Source organism: Enoplosus armatus, chromosome 3 (genome assembly GCF_043641665.1).
Source record: "Enoplosus armatus isolate fEnoArm2 chromosome 3, fEnoArm2.hap1, whole genome shotgun sequence".
In the NCBI taxonomy this organism is placed as follows: Eukaryota; Metazoa; Chordata; class Actinopteri; order Centrarchiformes; family Enoplosidae; genus Enoplosus; species Enoplosus armatus.
The window spans coordinates 11,578,055-11,594,918 of record NC_092182.1 but is presented as its reverse complement, the minus strand read 5'-3'; the positions used below and the strand labels follow the sequence as shown (position 1 = coordinate 11,594,918).

The window sequence follows — 16,864 nt, the reverse complement described above, 5'->3', positions numbered from 1 at the left end:
GCCCTCGTTGACACTTTGCACTGGTTCTTACTCAGTCGGTCAGTTTTGATTGTTGTTTCTCAATATGATTATTTATGATTTCACGTTTACTTGCACGTGATGTTCGTAACTTTACTATCAAATGTGAGTGTCAAGGATTTACCTGGTTCTGTTACCTGGTTCTCAATAAGAAACTGAAATTGTGGCCTAAATTGTGGCCTAAATTGAATCACATGGATACCTTGATTTGATTCTTTTTTCCCCTCTGTCTGTCTCCCCCCTCTCTGTCTCTCTGTCTCTCTCTCCTTTTCCAGTAATGGAATACTTTATTGATATTCTGGGCGTCGGGGGTAGAGCCGTGACTCTGCAGTTATTCTATCCTTTTGAAACGCACTAGATCCAGTAATCCCTGTTAGAGCTGTCAAATAACTCTTTCAGTATTTCTGGTGGGAACACTGGGCTTTTGACAAAGTCGTAGTGATTCTGAATCAGGACTTAAAGATGACAGAGGTCAAAGAATAGTTAGAATTAGTTGAAGTTTTTTCAACCATGGAGAAGAAAGACTGTGCTACAAAACCATCAATAGTGTATTAGGCAAGCATGCAGAAAGATCCAAACACTATTCATACCTTATTGTTGCTGTTTTTACATATACAGGCACAATAGCTTCAAATGTTGGGTAGAAATTAATGTTGTATTCTCTCTGCAGACTGTGTGTGTGTGTGTGTGTGTGTGTGTGTGTGTGTGTGCATATGTGTGTAACATCTATAGTCATTTTAATTGAGGTCTGCAGACAGGCTACCAATCTCATAAAGTTGACGTAATTCTGAGCATGCTCTGTGGCGACTGGGTGTGGCACTTTCTTCCCTTCTTGTCCCCTATGATGCCTGGTACCTTTAATCCAGTCCACTTATGTTCTCTTATATCTAATGTTATACACAGCAAAATACAACATATTGTGTCATATGTGTTTCTCTTTCACACACACACACACACACACACACACACACACACACACACACACACACACACACACACATCAATCAGCAGCCTTTATTTTAACCTGTACTCTGCGCTTATTCTGAAGAACCTTTTCCTAATGAAGCATCTGGAGCACATTGTAGTAAATATCGTTATCTCTTTTTCTGTTATTCACAAACACACTCTTTGTTTTCCTCTTTGTAGTTCTTCATGGCTGCTACTGCCGATGCCTGGCTTTCTGTGTAATAAATGGCCCATGTTAGTCTTGGCTCTGTAATCTAATCAACCTGCTTTATGGTCAGTAACTCTCTCCTCTCCCTCCCTCCCCCTCTGTCTCACCCTCTCTGCTCAGAGCACATTTCACTTTCTATTCTTCCACCAGATTCTGCTCCAATCTGCCCATATGTCAAGGTTTTTTATCAGTGTAAAGACTATATCTTCATTTCTACACTTGAATTAACAGCATACATGTCACACACTCACACTCACTCACACGTGTAAAAAACATACAGCTCAATGATTTTTAACTGGACTGTATAAGTAACACTAACCATCAGCCAGATGTTACTATTAGCGATTGATCCTCCTGGTTCTCGGAGAATTCCCGAAGGGGCCATGAATTCAATAATTCTTCTTCGACAGCATCAGGATAGAATATCTGTCCCCATTTGCACATATTGAACTCACAGTATGTGTGTCATGTTTCAAATCGAAATATGATAGATATCTCAGTCATATGGGATCGTAGGGAGTAATCTATTTTATTCTGTGACGGGGGTGGGATTCACTCAATTTTCATGTATGAAGTTCATGTCTTGGGCGTGGTCTCCGGTGAGAAAATCGAATTTAACTGGCGTCCTAAACAGCAGTGACATCACAGCTGTCACTGTATGTCATTCACAGCTGTCATCCTTTAAATCCTTCTTTACGTTTGAAGTCAATATTTTTAAAATTTCAATATCTGCACATGCCAGCTATGGTATGGTTAAGGTTACAGAAAGATGGTGGTTATTGCAAATGAACTATGGTTACAGTATGGTTATAAATGCACTTGGACTCCGTATTCAGTTAGGAGTATTCAAACATTTGCGGTATCTACTGCGTTGCATATTGTAGCTTTACTATAAATGGTAAAACAATTAAGTGTAAATATTTAATGCTGCATTTGTAAATTATTTCCATCAACATACTTTGAAAACTCCTGAAAACAGTCAGGTGATTAATGTAATAATATTTAACATGCTAGATTTATTTTTTGAGGACTTCATGGAGAACCAGAAAAGCACTTAATTTGAAGCATACTGAGCATAACATCAACGGTGGAAATTCTACATATAATGGCTTTAATTTAAGGTACAGAATAACTTGATATATGTGTTATTACCAATGTAAAATATAGAGGGATATTTACAGTCAAGACAATGCATTCCTGCGATTGGTGAGGGCATTAAATTGTCAATATACTGTATACGCTGATTGCAGGCTGCAGCAAGACTCATCACTTCATCCTTGACTGTGGTAGGTTTCTGCAGTGTAGAGGACAGATGAAAGAAAGTGCATCCTTTTTAAGATCAGTTGCTAGGGAGTGGTGAGCAATAAAGAGCTGTTCAAATGAATCAGAGCTGGGTAGCTGCTTTAGTGGTGTCACCCCACTGACTCATATTCACCCAGGTTCACTGTCCAGAGAGGACTTCAAGAATTGTAAAAGTCTGTGTCAGTTATCCCGAAAAGAGAAGCCAATTCCTGGAGCTTGGTGAGAGTTCAGACAGTCTGACAAGTGGTGAGGATGCTATTTAAAGCTGCAGGCCTGGTAAGATCCAGGGAGAGCTGTCAGGTCCAAGATAGAGATCATCTGTGAAAAATGATGGCCTTCCAGCAGAGCTGTGGGGTCTTGTCTTGGCTGCAGTGAACGTCTGGTGGGAACGAAGATGGCTGAGCAACACTGTGTGAACAAGAGACATGTTAAGGGTCGAGGATGATTAACGGCTACGTTTGGTTATTACTGTAATGGAGCTCTGCAGTGTTACACAAGTCTGTTGGAAGGATATTCATGTGGGATATTCATGAATGTAAGTAAAGAGAGAGACAGAGAATGGATATGGTGAAGCAGCGCATGCATGAGTGAAACCGCACTTCGGATATCCCGAAAGGTTTTGTTGAGAAAGTTGCGCAGTAGGTTTTCATCTCATATTTTGCTGCCCAGAGACTTGGATGACTCCCCATTCTAGTGCAATACTGAATTTTAAAAGATATAATGCAACAGCCTTCACAAAAACAGAACAGTTTTCACTTTGAGCTTCATTTTGATTCATAAATGCAAACCATGTAATCAAGATCCATCTTGTCCTTTACTCCACATCTTTGTTTCCGCCGTGTAGGCCGGGCCGTACCTTCTTCTAATAAAGATTTTTGCTGCAGTGACGTCAGCCTTTTTTCCTGGACTGCAGTGTGTCATATGATGTACATGTTACTATCAGCCGCTCTTTGTCTGCTCAACATCTTAGTAAATCATTTTAATTGAGCAGAGAGCAGAATGTCATGCTAGTATTTTTTTAGCACACTCAGCTACACACCACTTTATGACCACATCTGGTTTCCAACTAAATGCCTGCAGAGGCCATGTGAAATGTTTATGATATGTCTGTATGTATTTCATAAAGTTGTGGATTACTGCAGTCCAAACAAGGCATCTTTTATTGTTTTTGGAATAATCAACATTATATTATGCGTAGGACAGAATTCTTTAGTGTTATGTGTTTTGTCTAAGTGTTCTCTCTCTTCTAACTAATCTAATCTGTGGCTCAATTCAAATGATAATTTGAACGTATTTATGCTTTTCTTTGACGGCCATAATTAAGCAGTTACAAGCTGATGAGGTCTGAAAACAACCCTAATGAGAGCAGTGAGAGTGAAACAAAAAACGTGAAGTTGTGGGTAATAAAACCAAAACAATGAGCTGAAAGAGGCTAAAACGCTCTGCAGAGCTGAGGAGAACTACAGAGTCTTATTACACATTGTTAATACAAAATTATTGATTAGCACTTTAACAACAACAAAAAAAATCAAAAAAATAATAATAAAACTACTGATTACATATCAAACATTTTGTATTGGTTTATTGATTGATTGACCAAATGTTGCTGCCACTTTCATCTGTTCGGGACATAAAATCCCACGAATGTCACTTGCAAATGAAAAGGGCATAAATGGGGAGCAAACACAAGATGGTAATAAAGTTTAGTTTTATTCATTTCAGGGTAGTAAACATAATAACGTTCTGTGATGCAAGTGATTTAAATTACTTTGCAAAGAAATTGATTTTCCTATTGGTTTAGTATAAGTAGGCCACAAATAAGAGAATAAGTTATGGCTTCTATAAACTATCAGTGCCAATTAATAAAAAATACTGTAGGTCAAAATAAATATCACTTTCCTCTACAAATGCTTCAACATTTTTATTACACTCTTTTATTACACATTCCTTTCTATTTCTACACATGTTGTTGTACACGGGGCTGGTTCACTTAACCTGGTTTACTTAACCTGGTTCACTTAATGGGTTCTGGTTTAATACATTGACTGTGAGTTACAATATTACTACAGTTAGAGTATTATGTGTAGCGAATTAGCGGATGTTGAGTGCATGAGCTGATGATGATATTCACACAATCCTCCCCTGAAGCAGTGGACGACTCTCTCCTGGTGACTGTCTGCTCAACAAGTTCCACAACAACAAAGGCACTGATGTTACCGCCGAGCTGCCTCCATTATTGTCACCGCTGTCTTCTCTCAGTGGCTGGTACTGCTTGAACCTCCTGTTTAGAAACATGAAACAGGTGGTGAGACAGGTGAGGAGGCTCCACTAATGACTGAAGTTAAACTGAATATGTGGCTAAAATGCCACATGTACAAACTAAATCAAAAAAAGTAAACAAGGAATGAAAACTGTATTCCATTTTGTCTTTGTCTGAACATGATTTTTGCAGCATCACTCTCAGTTACATTATTTTTCCTTCTAAGGTGCAATCAGAGAGAGATATTGTCTGGACATAAGGAGGGTTTTTGTCAAAACCGAGGTTACCAATGTATTCGCAACACTAGCAGCGTATGGATGGCAATGTCAATCTGTCGGTCAGTTGGTTCTCCAGACTGAAATATTGTCAATACTGTCATGAATTTCTGCACAGACATTCATGGTTCCCAGAGGATGGATCCTACTGACTTTGGTGATCCTTTGACTTTTCCTCTAACGCCACCATGAGGTTGATATTTGTGGTTTTGAGATGGATTCCTATGAAATTTGATACCCACATTCATGTCCCCCTGAACTGTAATCACTTTAGTGATCACGTAACTTTTCATCTAGCACCATCATCAGGTCTAAATTTCCAAATACTTTGGTTTATGACCAAATATGTGCATAAGTATCCAGTACTTTTTGTTCAGTGCTTATTAGACAATATTAGCATGCTAACACACTAAACTAAGATGGTGAACATGGTAGATATTACCTGCTGAACATCAGCATGTTAACACCGTCATTGTGAGCATGTTAGCATGCTGAAGTCAAAGCACTGTTGACTTAGACTCTGATCAGGAAGATGTCTGTTTGGGCGTTCCACAGGGATCAGTCCCTGGACCCCTACTCTTCCTAACACCGTATATCTTAATTATATGCTGCTGATGATTCAGTTTGGTCACTTAAATATATGATTTGATATTGTACATGCTGGCTGACTGACACATGCACATTGAACTAAACCATCATTAATGTTATCACCTGTAAGAAAGGTTTAAAGGACACACATTAAAATACTGACGATAAGAGTAACAGAAACATGTTTTACATAATGAAACCAGGTTAAACAATTGATCATAATTACAGTGCCTTTGCTTGCAACTTATTTTTTATTTATTGGTTTTCAAAGTATTATTTTTCAAATTTTTCATTGGACCACAAATTTAATTAGGTTCATAAATTAGGTACCCACCTGTACATCAAACCAATACAACAGACAACACAGGCGAGAACCATGACACCCAGGACTGTGGCTGCAGTTCCAGCTGGGGAACCACTGGAGGCTGAAATTAAAGCACATTATACAAATTAGAGAATTATCTAAAGATAAAGTTCTTTAATGGCTATTAATTAATGTTTCTTCCACCCACCTACTGTTACACTGACTCTAGCACTTGCCACAGCAAGACTGACATCGTTGGTCAAGGAGACATTGATGCAAAATACTCCAGAGTCATTGAAGAACTGGCGAAGGATCATCTGACAGTCTGGAGAGGGTGTGGCTGCACTACAGATTGTTTCCACTGGTGTGATACAGTCAGCATCAGAAATGACTGTGCAGACCTCACTTGGCAGACTGAAGGAAGGATGGTGAAGATGCAGAGACATAGTTACAAGGAGAACAATCAGAAATGGATATGTGTGTGTGTGTGTGTGTGTGTGTGGGGTGGTGGGGGGGTCTGTGCTAAACGACACATAATAACGATAACATAACAATTATAAGATTGTGTTAATTATAAAGAACATCAAGCAAGTCCAAATCAATACTAAGCTGAAGAGTAAGTGAACCTCTTGACCCTGTCTGAGTGCTTTGTATATTGAGTTGGAGCCACTTCATTTCCATTTTGGAGGCTGTTAACGTGCAGGTGTTCCTCATAAACTGGCCATGGCGTTTAAGTACTGTTTTTTTCACTTGATCATTTTTTAACTTGATAATGTTGATTAGACAAGCTAGCATGAAGTTTTTGAGACACCAGCGATGGAAACTTTGTGTTTTGAACAGCTGAAAGGGTTGCATCAGTTTTTGTATCTTGTTTTTTTGCGTCAGTGGGTTTGATATTGAAGAAGCCTATAAAACCTGGTTCTTAATAGATGAACTGTTAATAGTTTTAGACCAGCAGTTTTCACTTTTAGACATTTTTTAATTTGTCAGATGGTTACAGTGTAACTTTACAGTAATAATATGTAAGGTTTGAATGAGGACGATGTGTTTGAGTTGTGTAATTCTAAACTCAGCTAAATTAAAAACCATGGCAACAACTGTACTAACTTTCAACTAGGTTGTGTAATTGATGAATGTCACCACTCACCTTCCCTGACAGGTGATGGTGACGTCCACAGCATTCTGGTCCAACGCAGTCGCCATTGATACAACGTTGGCCACCTGTACAATCTCTACACTTTCAATTCCCTCTGCAGGGTTAAAGAGGTAGAAAGAGGGATTATAACACTATTAAATCACACTGCTTTTGTTAAAGCATAATATTATTCCTTGAGGTTTAAACAGCCTTAATTACTAAAACTGCATTGACTTACGGACAACATCTACAGAGGTGGCGAGGGAGCCATAACGGTAGACCATGCAGTCAGCTGTCAGCTCTGGTGCTTGTCTTTTAGCCACAACAAGGGCAACCTGTGCTGGATCTGCTTCCACCTCTGCTTGAACTTCACCTTCAGCTGGAGCAGCCTCTTCTTCGCCCGCTAGTTGCTCTGGAAAAATAAGAGAAATTTGAATGCTTTTGTTACAAGAGCCATCGTTTTATTTTGTGTATACTTCTTTTAGTTTACAGGAAATACTCACCTGCAGGAGCCGCAGTAGCTGCAACCTCATTTTCAGTTGCCTGTACTTCAGCCTCAGTATCACCTGCGGCATCAGCTGGTGCTGCCTCTTCTACAGTTGTGGTCTCAGTGGCTGCAGGGGCTACGCCGTTATCAGCAGGGGCTTCTGTTACAACTTGGACAACCTCTGCAGCAGCATCAACAGCAGCATTAGCATCAGCTGCAGCATCAGCTGCAGCATCAACAGCAGCATCAACATCAGCAGCAGTAGCCTCAGCAGCATCAGCAGCCACAACGTCAGTTTCTTGCTCTACAGCTACTTCTGCTACAGGAGCAACGGTGACAGCGACCTCAACTACAGCTTCCTCTCCCTCAGCAACAGGGGCAACTGAAGCGTCAATCACAGGAACATTTTCATCAGTTGCATCTGCAACCACCGCAGTTTCATCTGCAGCAGCTGTATCTGCAACCACCGCGGTTTCAGCTGTATCTGCAACCACCGCGGTTTCATCTGCAGCAGCTGTATCTACAACCACCGCGGTTTCATCTGCAGCAGCTGTATCAGCATCTGCCGGCTCTTCAGCTGCAGGTGCGACAGTGGCCACCTCACCTGCTGCTGCTGCATCTGTGTCCTCGGCAGCAACATCTGCCTCTGCAGCCGGGGCAGCAGTGATGGCGGGATCTTGTTCCTCTGGAACAACAGCTGCATCGACTCCTGCAGGTGCCACTGAGGCGACCTCTACCGCCTCTGTGTCTGCATCAACGACTGCTTCTCCATCTTCTGTGTTCGTGGCTGCTTCAGCTGGCTGCACAGAAGCAGCGAGGGGAGTGGCGTCAGAAGCAGGAACATCTAGAGCAATGGCATCACCTCCCTCGGCTGGTGCTGCTGGGACAGCTGCAGGGGTGGAGGCCATCACAACTACGGCTGGTGCAGCAGAGGCATCAATAGGAACAACTGAAAGAAAGGTTTTCAACAACTGAGCAAAACTGAGTGCAAACATCTTATAGGACAGCATATATGTATAAAAGATTAAAAAGAGAATAAGTAGTTTAAGATCTCACCAGCAGTGGGGTTTCCGCAGCCATTGGAGATGCTTGCCATGAGGACCACCTGAGGTTTGAAGGTCCCAACTGCGAGGTATGTGTGTGTGACAGTGAGGTCTCTGGAGATCAGAGTACCACTGCTGTCACCAAAGTCCCAGCTGAAGCTGATGTCGGCGCTGTTGAGATACTGACTGGGATCATGGAGCTTGACGCTAAAAGCAATGGCTCGATTCTGGATGAAGTTCTGGTCGTCCTGGTTTACGTCATTGACTTGGGCAAGCGATATGGTGAAGGGAATCTGGTCTGAGGACGGAGCAAAAGATGTGGAGCGGTTATGATGACAGCTGTTAGAGAAATACGAATATTGTAGAATCACTTTCCTCGAGTTAGGTTACAAGTTGTTTGATAGGTCACCTGTGATGGTGAAGACTGTGGAGGCGTAGCCGAGAGGGATGAACTTGTCTTTGCCGCGGCAGTGATAGATGACAACCTCCATGTTGTAGGAGCCCAGGGGGACGTTGTCAGTACCAATAGAGAGGGAGGAGGACGGTCCATCTGCCACCTGCCAGTAACGCCCTTGAATGGAGCGACGTTGTGATTATTTAGAGTGGTCTGGCAAACACAGCAACATTTTGGAGACACTCCAGGTGTCACTTTCATCACAATCATCATAAAATATGAGACGCTATTGTAACGGTGATAACGTTTCTTTAATAAAAGGCCTGTGTTTGATTTGTTGTGGAAGACAAACAGCAACAGAATAACTTTTTTATTTTCTGAATTGTGTGGAGGGACAGGCTTTTGGTTAAAAAAAGGCACAAATGTTTAGTTCAGGTTCAGCATGCTCATTTGAATAGTGTTAGACTTCATGACGTGTTTACCAGGACAGGTAAACCTGATTGACTACAATAAAAATGGTAAACTGAGGCTATTGTGCTAATAAAACATTTTACAGAGTGCCACTAATTTAATCCACAGAATATTAATTATTCACAGAATAAGTCAACAAAAGGATAATTTTCTTGAGTTAACATCCAACGTGTATGTCCTGTTACAGCGTGTCTTCAGATGTAAAAGGTGATTTTTCATGACAAATACAAAATGTAATGAAATGTGATCATCTTAAGCACAGACAAGTTGTTTAGTAAAAAGGCTTTGTTTGGTCTGGGGCAAATGTTGGAGAATTAACTTCTCCTTTATAGTTTTACAGCCTATGTTCTTTGTCTCTATGGAGATTTTACATGTTAATGTAATGTCCCTTTTCTCATCACTGATGGTTTTCTGTAACAATGTAACTGTGGAGTTGCTACTTAACCACAATGCTACTAGTGCAGCATCAGTTAATGAGCAGCCTGGGTTTTTAACAGACTAATTATTATTAAATTGAACATCTTTACCCCATGTCTTCCACACAAACACGTAGTGGGGTTTCTTGTTCTGGCTCCTGGTGAACGGTGTGCCGTCAGGGAAAACTCCGGTCTGCTGGGTGTCCTGGTCAGGATACACAGCCTGACCCTCCTGATACTGTTGTCCTGATAGATCACACATCGATAACAATATACATGTGTTCATTTAAACTATAACACTGCATATCAATATGAGGCAGCACAGGTGAAACTAAATAAGAAATAAATGTCTTTTGTCCGATAAATTGTCAGTGGTTTAACTGGTAATTAAAAGAATAATAATATAGATGATTTCATGAAAAAATCCTATTTTTACCAATTTCTTGATATTGAAATTCTGAAAACACTTCAATGAAAAAAAGTGACTGTGAGTTCCTGTTTATTTCTTTAGGAAACACCTTGTCAAAACATGTCATCCAGGAGATGAAGATCATTTTGTGGTCACATAATTACGTTATTGTCTCACCGTTGATGGTGCAGTTTTGCGCCCAGACCACCTGCCCGTCAGACAGCGCTGTCTGGTTTGGTGGGAAATTCAGATTAATAGAGAAGGTTGCTCTCGCTCCAGTCAGAGTGGGTGCATCATTTTTCAGATCAAAAGTTACTTCACCACCTGGACAGAAGATCACACACAAGTTAACATCTTAACATTGACTGGCAGAGAGAAGGTTTTGTAACGTTTCTGTGTTCAGAAATAGAGGAATGAGTCTCACCAAACCAACAGTTCCTTAATCTCGGGTCTCCATCTTTCCACACCGGATACATCCGCGAGTTCCATGAGCGGTAACGTGTGAACTGGCTTCTGGGCTCTGGAAGAAATATTACAAACTCTTCAGGAGAAGAAGCCACACCATGCACACTGCAAATGTTATTTATCACTGACCAACGTAGTTGATAAGAGTTTCAAGTGAAGCAACAATTGCAAAACATGGTGTGATAAAAAGCTATTTTATCTTTAAAACCCAGTCCTTAACTGCAAACATATGTTTCATTTTTCCTTGTCAGTGTAGTTAATATGATATTTATATTTTTGTTTGAGCCTGATTAAGTGTGGTTACCCCACTGACTACATATTTCAGTAGAGTTAAAGTTGTGGAAGCACAACTTCTGTATGATAAGAGAGCAGGTCCATGTTTTTGGTGTCGAGGAGGGGTGAGGTGTGTCAGGGTTCTTGGTGGTGGGAGTCACACGACCTGCAATCCCCCTCAATCCCTTTCATGTGACTATCAGCTGAGCAGCAGCATCAGTAATCCCAGTGAGAGGAATGAGGGATCCCAGACAACTGGCTCACTGGGGGTTTTTTCTCAGCTAAGAGGCGTGTGTGTGTGTGTGTGTGTGTGTGTGTGTGTGTGTGTGTGTGTGTGTGTGAAAATGTTATTGCATGAAATAGCCTCACAATAACATGACAAATTATTTTAAAATGTCCAAGTATGAAAAGAAAAGATTATGACTGACTGAATAGTATTCTGAATTACAGCACTCAGCTTTGAAAATATTTTAGCCTGTAGTCAAATTAGCATAAGAAATAGTGTAAAATTAGCGTGTAATCCTTTATTCTTATTCTGTGAGTGTGAAGTGTGTTGGCATGAAATAAGATCTAATAATAATACTAACCCAAAGATTCAGAGCTTGTAATTGATGGGAAAACAGAAATTAGTCACAGAAATTAAAATGAATTTTTGCTGTGACTAAACTGTGTTGGTGTAAATGTCTTATATCACACTCAGTAAAAACTCCAGTTTAACAAATCATGTAGAAACTTTGTTTTTCTTAAACTAAAGTGAAGAATTAGGCGTGATTCCACTTTATCCACTTTGCAGTTTCTCTTCTTTCAGATCTTTTGTGTCAAATGAGAAACAAAACACACATCAATGTAGTTGCACTGAGGGAAAAAAAAGTCTTTCAAACAGGTTGTTTTATGATGGAAAAAAACGTACGTTGAAAAGTTGTTTCACTTCTTTGATTGCAGAACTGTGACGATTACTTATAAAACTATTTATCTAAGTCAGTAGAACATTTATCTGTTCTTGTCTTGTTAGGAAATTCATCTGCAGCACTACTGATGAGGGAAAACCAACATAATTCCACTTCAGGTGTACTCACTTATCGCAGTGGCAGATGTAAAAGCCAAAACCAGCAGCACCAGCGTCAGAGTTGTCATCCTGTATTTGCTTGTGTGTCTCCTCTCTCTGATCCCCGGTCCTCACCCAGCAGTCCTGAACCCCAACACAACTCCCAGAGAGACTTCAGAAATGTCTCCTCACTCTCTTTAAGAGGGCCTCGGACCTGAATTACCATAAAGTTTCTTCTCACCTCTGACATCACTGGGAGTCTGCAGACTGGCACCACCCCCTTTGTTAAACTGTAAGAACACTGTTCTGTTAACTATTGTTGTGTTTTTAAAGAACTGTTGTGTTTACTTGTAGCTTTTGACATTGTTATTGTCTTTGTATTAAACTTTAAACGCTCACCTGAGTTAACAAGGACTTTACTTCATGTGTGCTGAGTGTTTTTACTTGTGAACCACAAGTTAAGTTTTCTTTTTCTGATTCTGATGCTACAATGATGCAATGTCTAATAAAGTACTTGGGAACTTGCACAGCTTATTGTTTGGCTCCAAAAGACGGATATGCTGCTTGTAAATAATTCAAAAGAACACAAAGTAACAGACATCCCTCAAGCAGGACAATATTTTCTAAGTGCGTTATTGGAAAATCAATGGATGCTTTCTGCACACTGTAAATGAAAATGTTGTACGTGATGACAGTGAGAACTGTGAGCAAAGCTCGAGTCATGCCTGTTCTTGACGTATGACCTTGCAGCTATGTGTGCATGGATGTCACAAGACGAGTGTGTGCACGGCAAATCAATAGCATCCTTTTGTTTCCTCGGCCATTCCTTCGCATCCTGCCGTCCACCTCGGGCTGCTGCAGCTCTGAGAATCTGTGCTCACAGCCACGCAGACACACCCGTGCTCAGTTAATGAGACACATCCTCCTCCATAATCCAGAGTTTCATTCAGAGGAGGACAGGGATGCATTTAGAGGAACGAGCTGATTGAATCTGGAAACTTCAAAAAAACGAATAATCCTTTTTCACCCAGAAAGTGTCATTTTATTTATTATTGAATATATTCTCTCTGCAAATATGAGCCACATCTGGTCTAATGAAGTACAACTAGCATCTTCAAGTAACACAAAGCAAATTACATCAATAAACCCTGAAACAAGATATCATTGATACATCACAATTAATTATTCATGTTATTCTGATTGCCTGGGTTCATGTTCTACAGAGCTGGAAAATAGAAAAGCAACATTTACATTTGTCACGTAAAAACACAGTAGGCTCCTCGAGTACTCTATGATAAAGCAGAATGATGTTGTTGACTTACATATTTGTCATAAATGGACGAGTTTATACTTAATTACAGCATAAAAAGTGAAGAAGTTGCTACAAAAGAGGCCGGAATGAGCATTGTTGGTCTAATACTAATACTATCCAAATTTCTGAAATAATTGTGAAGAAAAATGCCATACCAAAGCTATAAAAGTGTTTTAACTTAAGATTGATAAACTGAAGCTTGGTCTTCCTGTAACTTTTATGTTAATGTTACAAACTGTTGAGCAATGCAAACAAAAATAATAAATGTAAATAATACAGTTAAAGTTAGATAGAGAATAGATTATTAAGTAAGTATATTTATAAACATTTCACTGTAAAGACAGAGTCATTATGAGCTCTGTTACCCTGGTGATTGGTAGTGAGGTTGTCTCATGCCTATGAGTCTGCTCAGGCTGCACTACATGTGACCCCTCATGTGCTAACAGAAGAGTTCAGGAGGAAATAAATCCCACAGAGCACCTGACTTAACATACCGCGAATAGCCAACCATCAGCTTCTCTCCTCATTAGCCTCCACTGTGTAGTGTCTTAATAACATTGTTCCTGAGTTCAGGGAATTTCTGGAATTAACGTAGAGTCATTGGAAATAGTAAAAAATCTGGGAATTTTACAACCACTTGCTTTCCAGGAATATTTTATTTAAAGATTTATTTAGCAATAAGATTTTTTAGTAGTTTTCTTCAGAGCGAGCTAAAATTAATGAAATGATTCGCCGTCACACATTTCCTCGGAGTTAAAAAAATATCATATTAATAAAACAGGGAATAATCACATTTATAGCTCGTGGAACTGCCTAAACAGAGCGTGAAAAGTGATGGAAGGGCATAATATTTAACATCAGTTAAGCTTGAGCCCATCCCTCACCTGCAGTCACACACACAAACAAGCTTTCCGTTTTCAAACACTAACTCCCAGGATATGAGGACTGTGTTTTATTATTGGCCAAAAGCCAGATCAATAACACCAGACAGGCAAATCAGTTCATGAATACAGCGTAACAGTTGTTCAGTGCATCCGCAAGGCTTATGTAAACAAACCTCCCTAATTTTTTGTCTGTGATCTTAATTCCTTTGATTTCTTCAATGCCACGACCACCAGCACCAGCAATAGAAACCCAAAAGACGATAAAACAGCGTATGCACACTTCTGCAAAGACAAAACAAAGCTTTCATCAAAAAAGGGCGCCTGTTTCCCAATTAACAATATCCACACAGATTATTCCAAATCTGTGAGTAACCATCTATAGTAATCCAGCTATAGCAGCGTCTTAGCCCGTATTTGTGCCTTTAATTCACGTTTAATAATCTCCATCAAATGAGAAATAATTTCTTTGTAGTGGACGGAGATGTCACTTCACACATAAATGTGCTGGGTGGATCCATGTCGAGCTGTGATCATGTGCAACACTGCTATGAATGCTTCCATGTCCAGACAGAGCAACAGAGGCTGAGACGCCCAATGCCTCATCACCAATGCTGGTCCATATTTCAGATTTCAGATTTTTCACAGCAGACATTTTGAATTGTCAGAGTGGGAAAAGCACTAACAATAGCAATAATATTAACATGGATGATTATGATAATGACATGGGTCATTTATCAGATCTGACAGAACAGCAGATATATTGAAACTGCTCACTTGGATATCCTGGAGGCCTATTGCTTTATTATCTGCAACGTCCCCAGCTTGATTCCAACTGGGGACCTTTGTTGCATGTTGCACAGGGGGTCTAACAGGGGCCCAGCAGCTCCGGGGTCCTGTAACTGATTAATCTGGCCTTGGAGGTGCACTCAGCCATTACAGGGGCGACACACATGATCAGAGGGAAACATGTGAAGTGAAACTTGAATTGAAAATCATTTAAAATAATTATTTCCTTCTTCCTTCTTTTTAATAGGATTAAACTCGTGAATATCGGTTCTCTTTGTTCTTCTGAATGGTTTGGAGGGAAAATAGGAGTCACTGGCCTGAAGGGTGGAGTTTATTTAATATTGGGGGAGTGGTTTAATCAGGAGTGACAGTCTGTGCCATGATGCAGGTGGGGTGGAGACTTGTGATTTAACATTAATGTTATTGGTTCCACCTTTGCTTTTCCACCTATGACAAGTCAAAATGTCCGCTGTGAGAAAAAGGTCTGTGAATCTTGTTTATTTAGGAACAATAAAGAAGCAATAGATTTCTGTCCAGCTTCTACACAAAGGCATGATAGAAACAAACCCACAGCTACACTTGCAGCCACTAGAGGGAGCAACTGTGTTTCCCCTTCATTCTGTCTGTTGAGTGCACTGTGAAATATGGGGCCATTTACTACATTATTTGACATTTACCAACATACCAAACCGGATGATTTCTTTTCATTACATGCATTTTGTTTGACAACCTACAGAGGTGGAAGTATTCAGATCTTCTACTTAAGTAAAAGTAGAACTACCACAGAGTAGAAATACTCTGTTACAAGTAAAAGACCTGAATTAAAACATTTAAAATAAAAGTATAAAAGTATAAGCATCAAAATGTACTTAAAGACCCAAATGTAAAAGTCCACATCAAGCAGTAAGGTCCATTTCAGAACAATATATATTATATTACTGTATTATAATTATTAATAATTAATTGATGCATTAACATGTACATCACATTGATGCTGCTGCTGGTAAAGGTGGAGCTAATTTTAATCATTTTACATACTGCTGGGCAGCTTGTGAATTCCCCCCTGTGCATCAATAAATCAATCAATTAATCTTAACCTATAATAATAATAATACATAATAATACATAATAATGTATTCGTTGATTATATTTTGTGTTATTAATCCGAATCTGTAAAGTAACTAAAACTGTCGAAATGTAGTGGAGTAAAAAGTAATATTTTCCTCTGAAATGTAGAAGTATAAAGTAGCACAAAATGGAAACATTCAAGTATAAGTACCTCAAAAAGTACTTGAGTAAATGTAGCTACTTAGTTACTTTTCACCACTTTTCACAACTTAACTTGTGTTTCTGCGCACTTTACTATGCGCTGTATGTAGTATGATACAAGAAGTTTCCTTTTATTTCAATAAAATGTATTTCAATTTTTAAAAAAATCAAACCAACAGACAAAACAATTCCTACTTTTTTGTTACCGCTTCCGTCGCCGACGTTGGTTACGTAACGCGTCATCGTCGTCTTATCATGTGACCTGTGAGGTTTGTTTGTTGAATGTTTCTTTCTCATCTCGATATAACACGACTCCACATGTCAACTTGCATCCACTGACATTAAAACCAATAATTCTCTAGCGACAGTACTCTTAAAAGACATTTTACTTGCTGCCCCAGTCACAACGATACCCAAAGAGGACGCTTTTGAGGAGCCAATTTGAAACAACCGTGAAACCCCACCCGGCTACATGGGTCGGTGTGTCTTGAAGAGAAAAGTGAACGCTCCCTGGCTAACGCGGGAAACGCTACTGTGTTGGTTCAGGGTTCGTC

The 16,864-nt window shown here is 39.8% G+C and overlaps 1 protein-coding gene across 1 annotated transcript; it reads right to left on the bottom strand.

The window, feature by feature from the left end:
- Nucleotides 1-4,621: 4,621 nt before the first annotated feature.
- pmela (premelanosome protein a) lies at nt 4,622-12,148 on the bottom strand. The gene is made up of 13 exons (XM_070902836.1): nt 12,091-12,148; nt 10,701-10,796; nt 10,454-10,600; nt 9,979-10,113; nt 8,996-9,157; nt 8,600-8,884; nt 8,105-8,492; nt 7,560-8,005; nt 7,295-7,468; nt 7,069-7,171; nt 6,130-6,335; nt 5,952-6,042; nt 4,622-4,775 (listed from the first exon to the last, which is right to left on the bottom strand). Exons 1-13 carry the CDS (start codon nt 12,146-12,148, stop codon nt 4,622-4,624), a joined length of 2,445 nt encoding a protein of 814 aa, XP_070758937.1.
- Between the last annotated feature and the right edge of the window lie 4,716 nt (nt 12,149-16,864).

What these genes read in the sequence shown, in the direction of transcription:
- pmela (XM_070902836.1), bottom strand. Translation starts at nt 12,148, where the DNA reads ATGACAACTCTGACGCTGGTGCTGCTGGTTTTGGCTTTTACATCTGCC. An exon ending in GTTTGTGTGGAAGACATGGG is followed by an intron (nt 9,158 to 9,978) that starts GTAAAGATGTTC and finishes GCTCCATTCAAG; the next exon opens with GGCGTTACTGGCAGGTGGCA. An exon ending in CTGCGGAAACCCCACTGCTG is followed by an intron (nt 8,493 to 8,599) that starts GTGAGATCTTAA and finishes CCTTTCTTTCAG; the next exon opens with TTGTTCCTATTGATGCCTCT.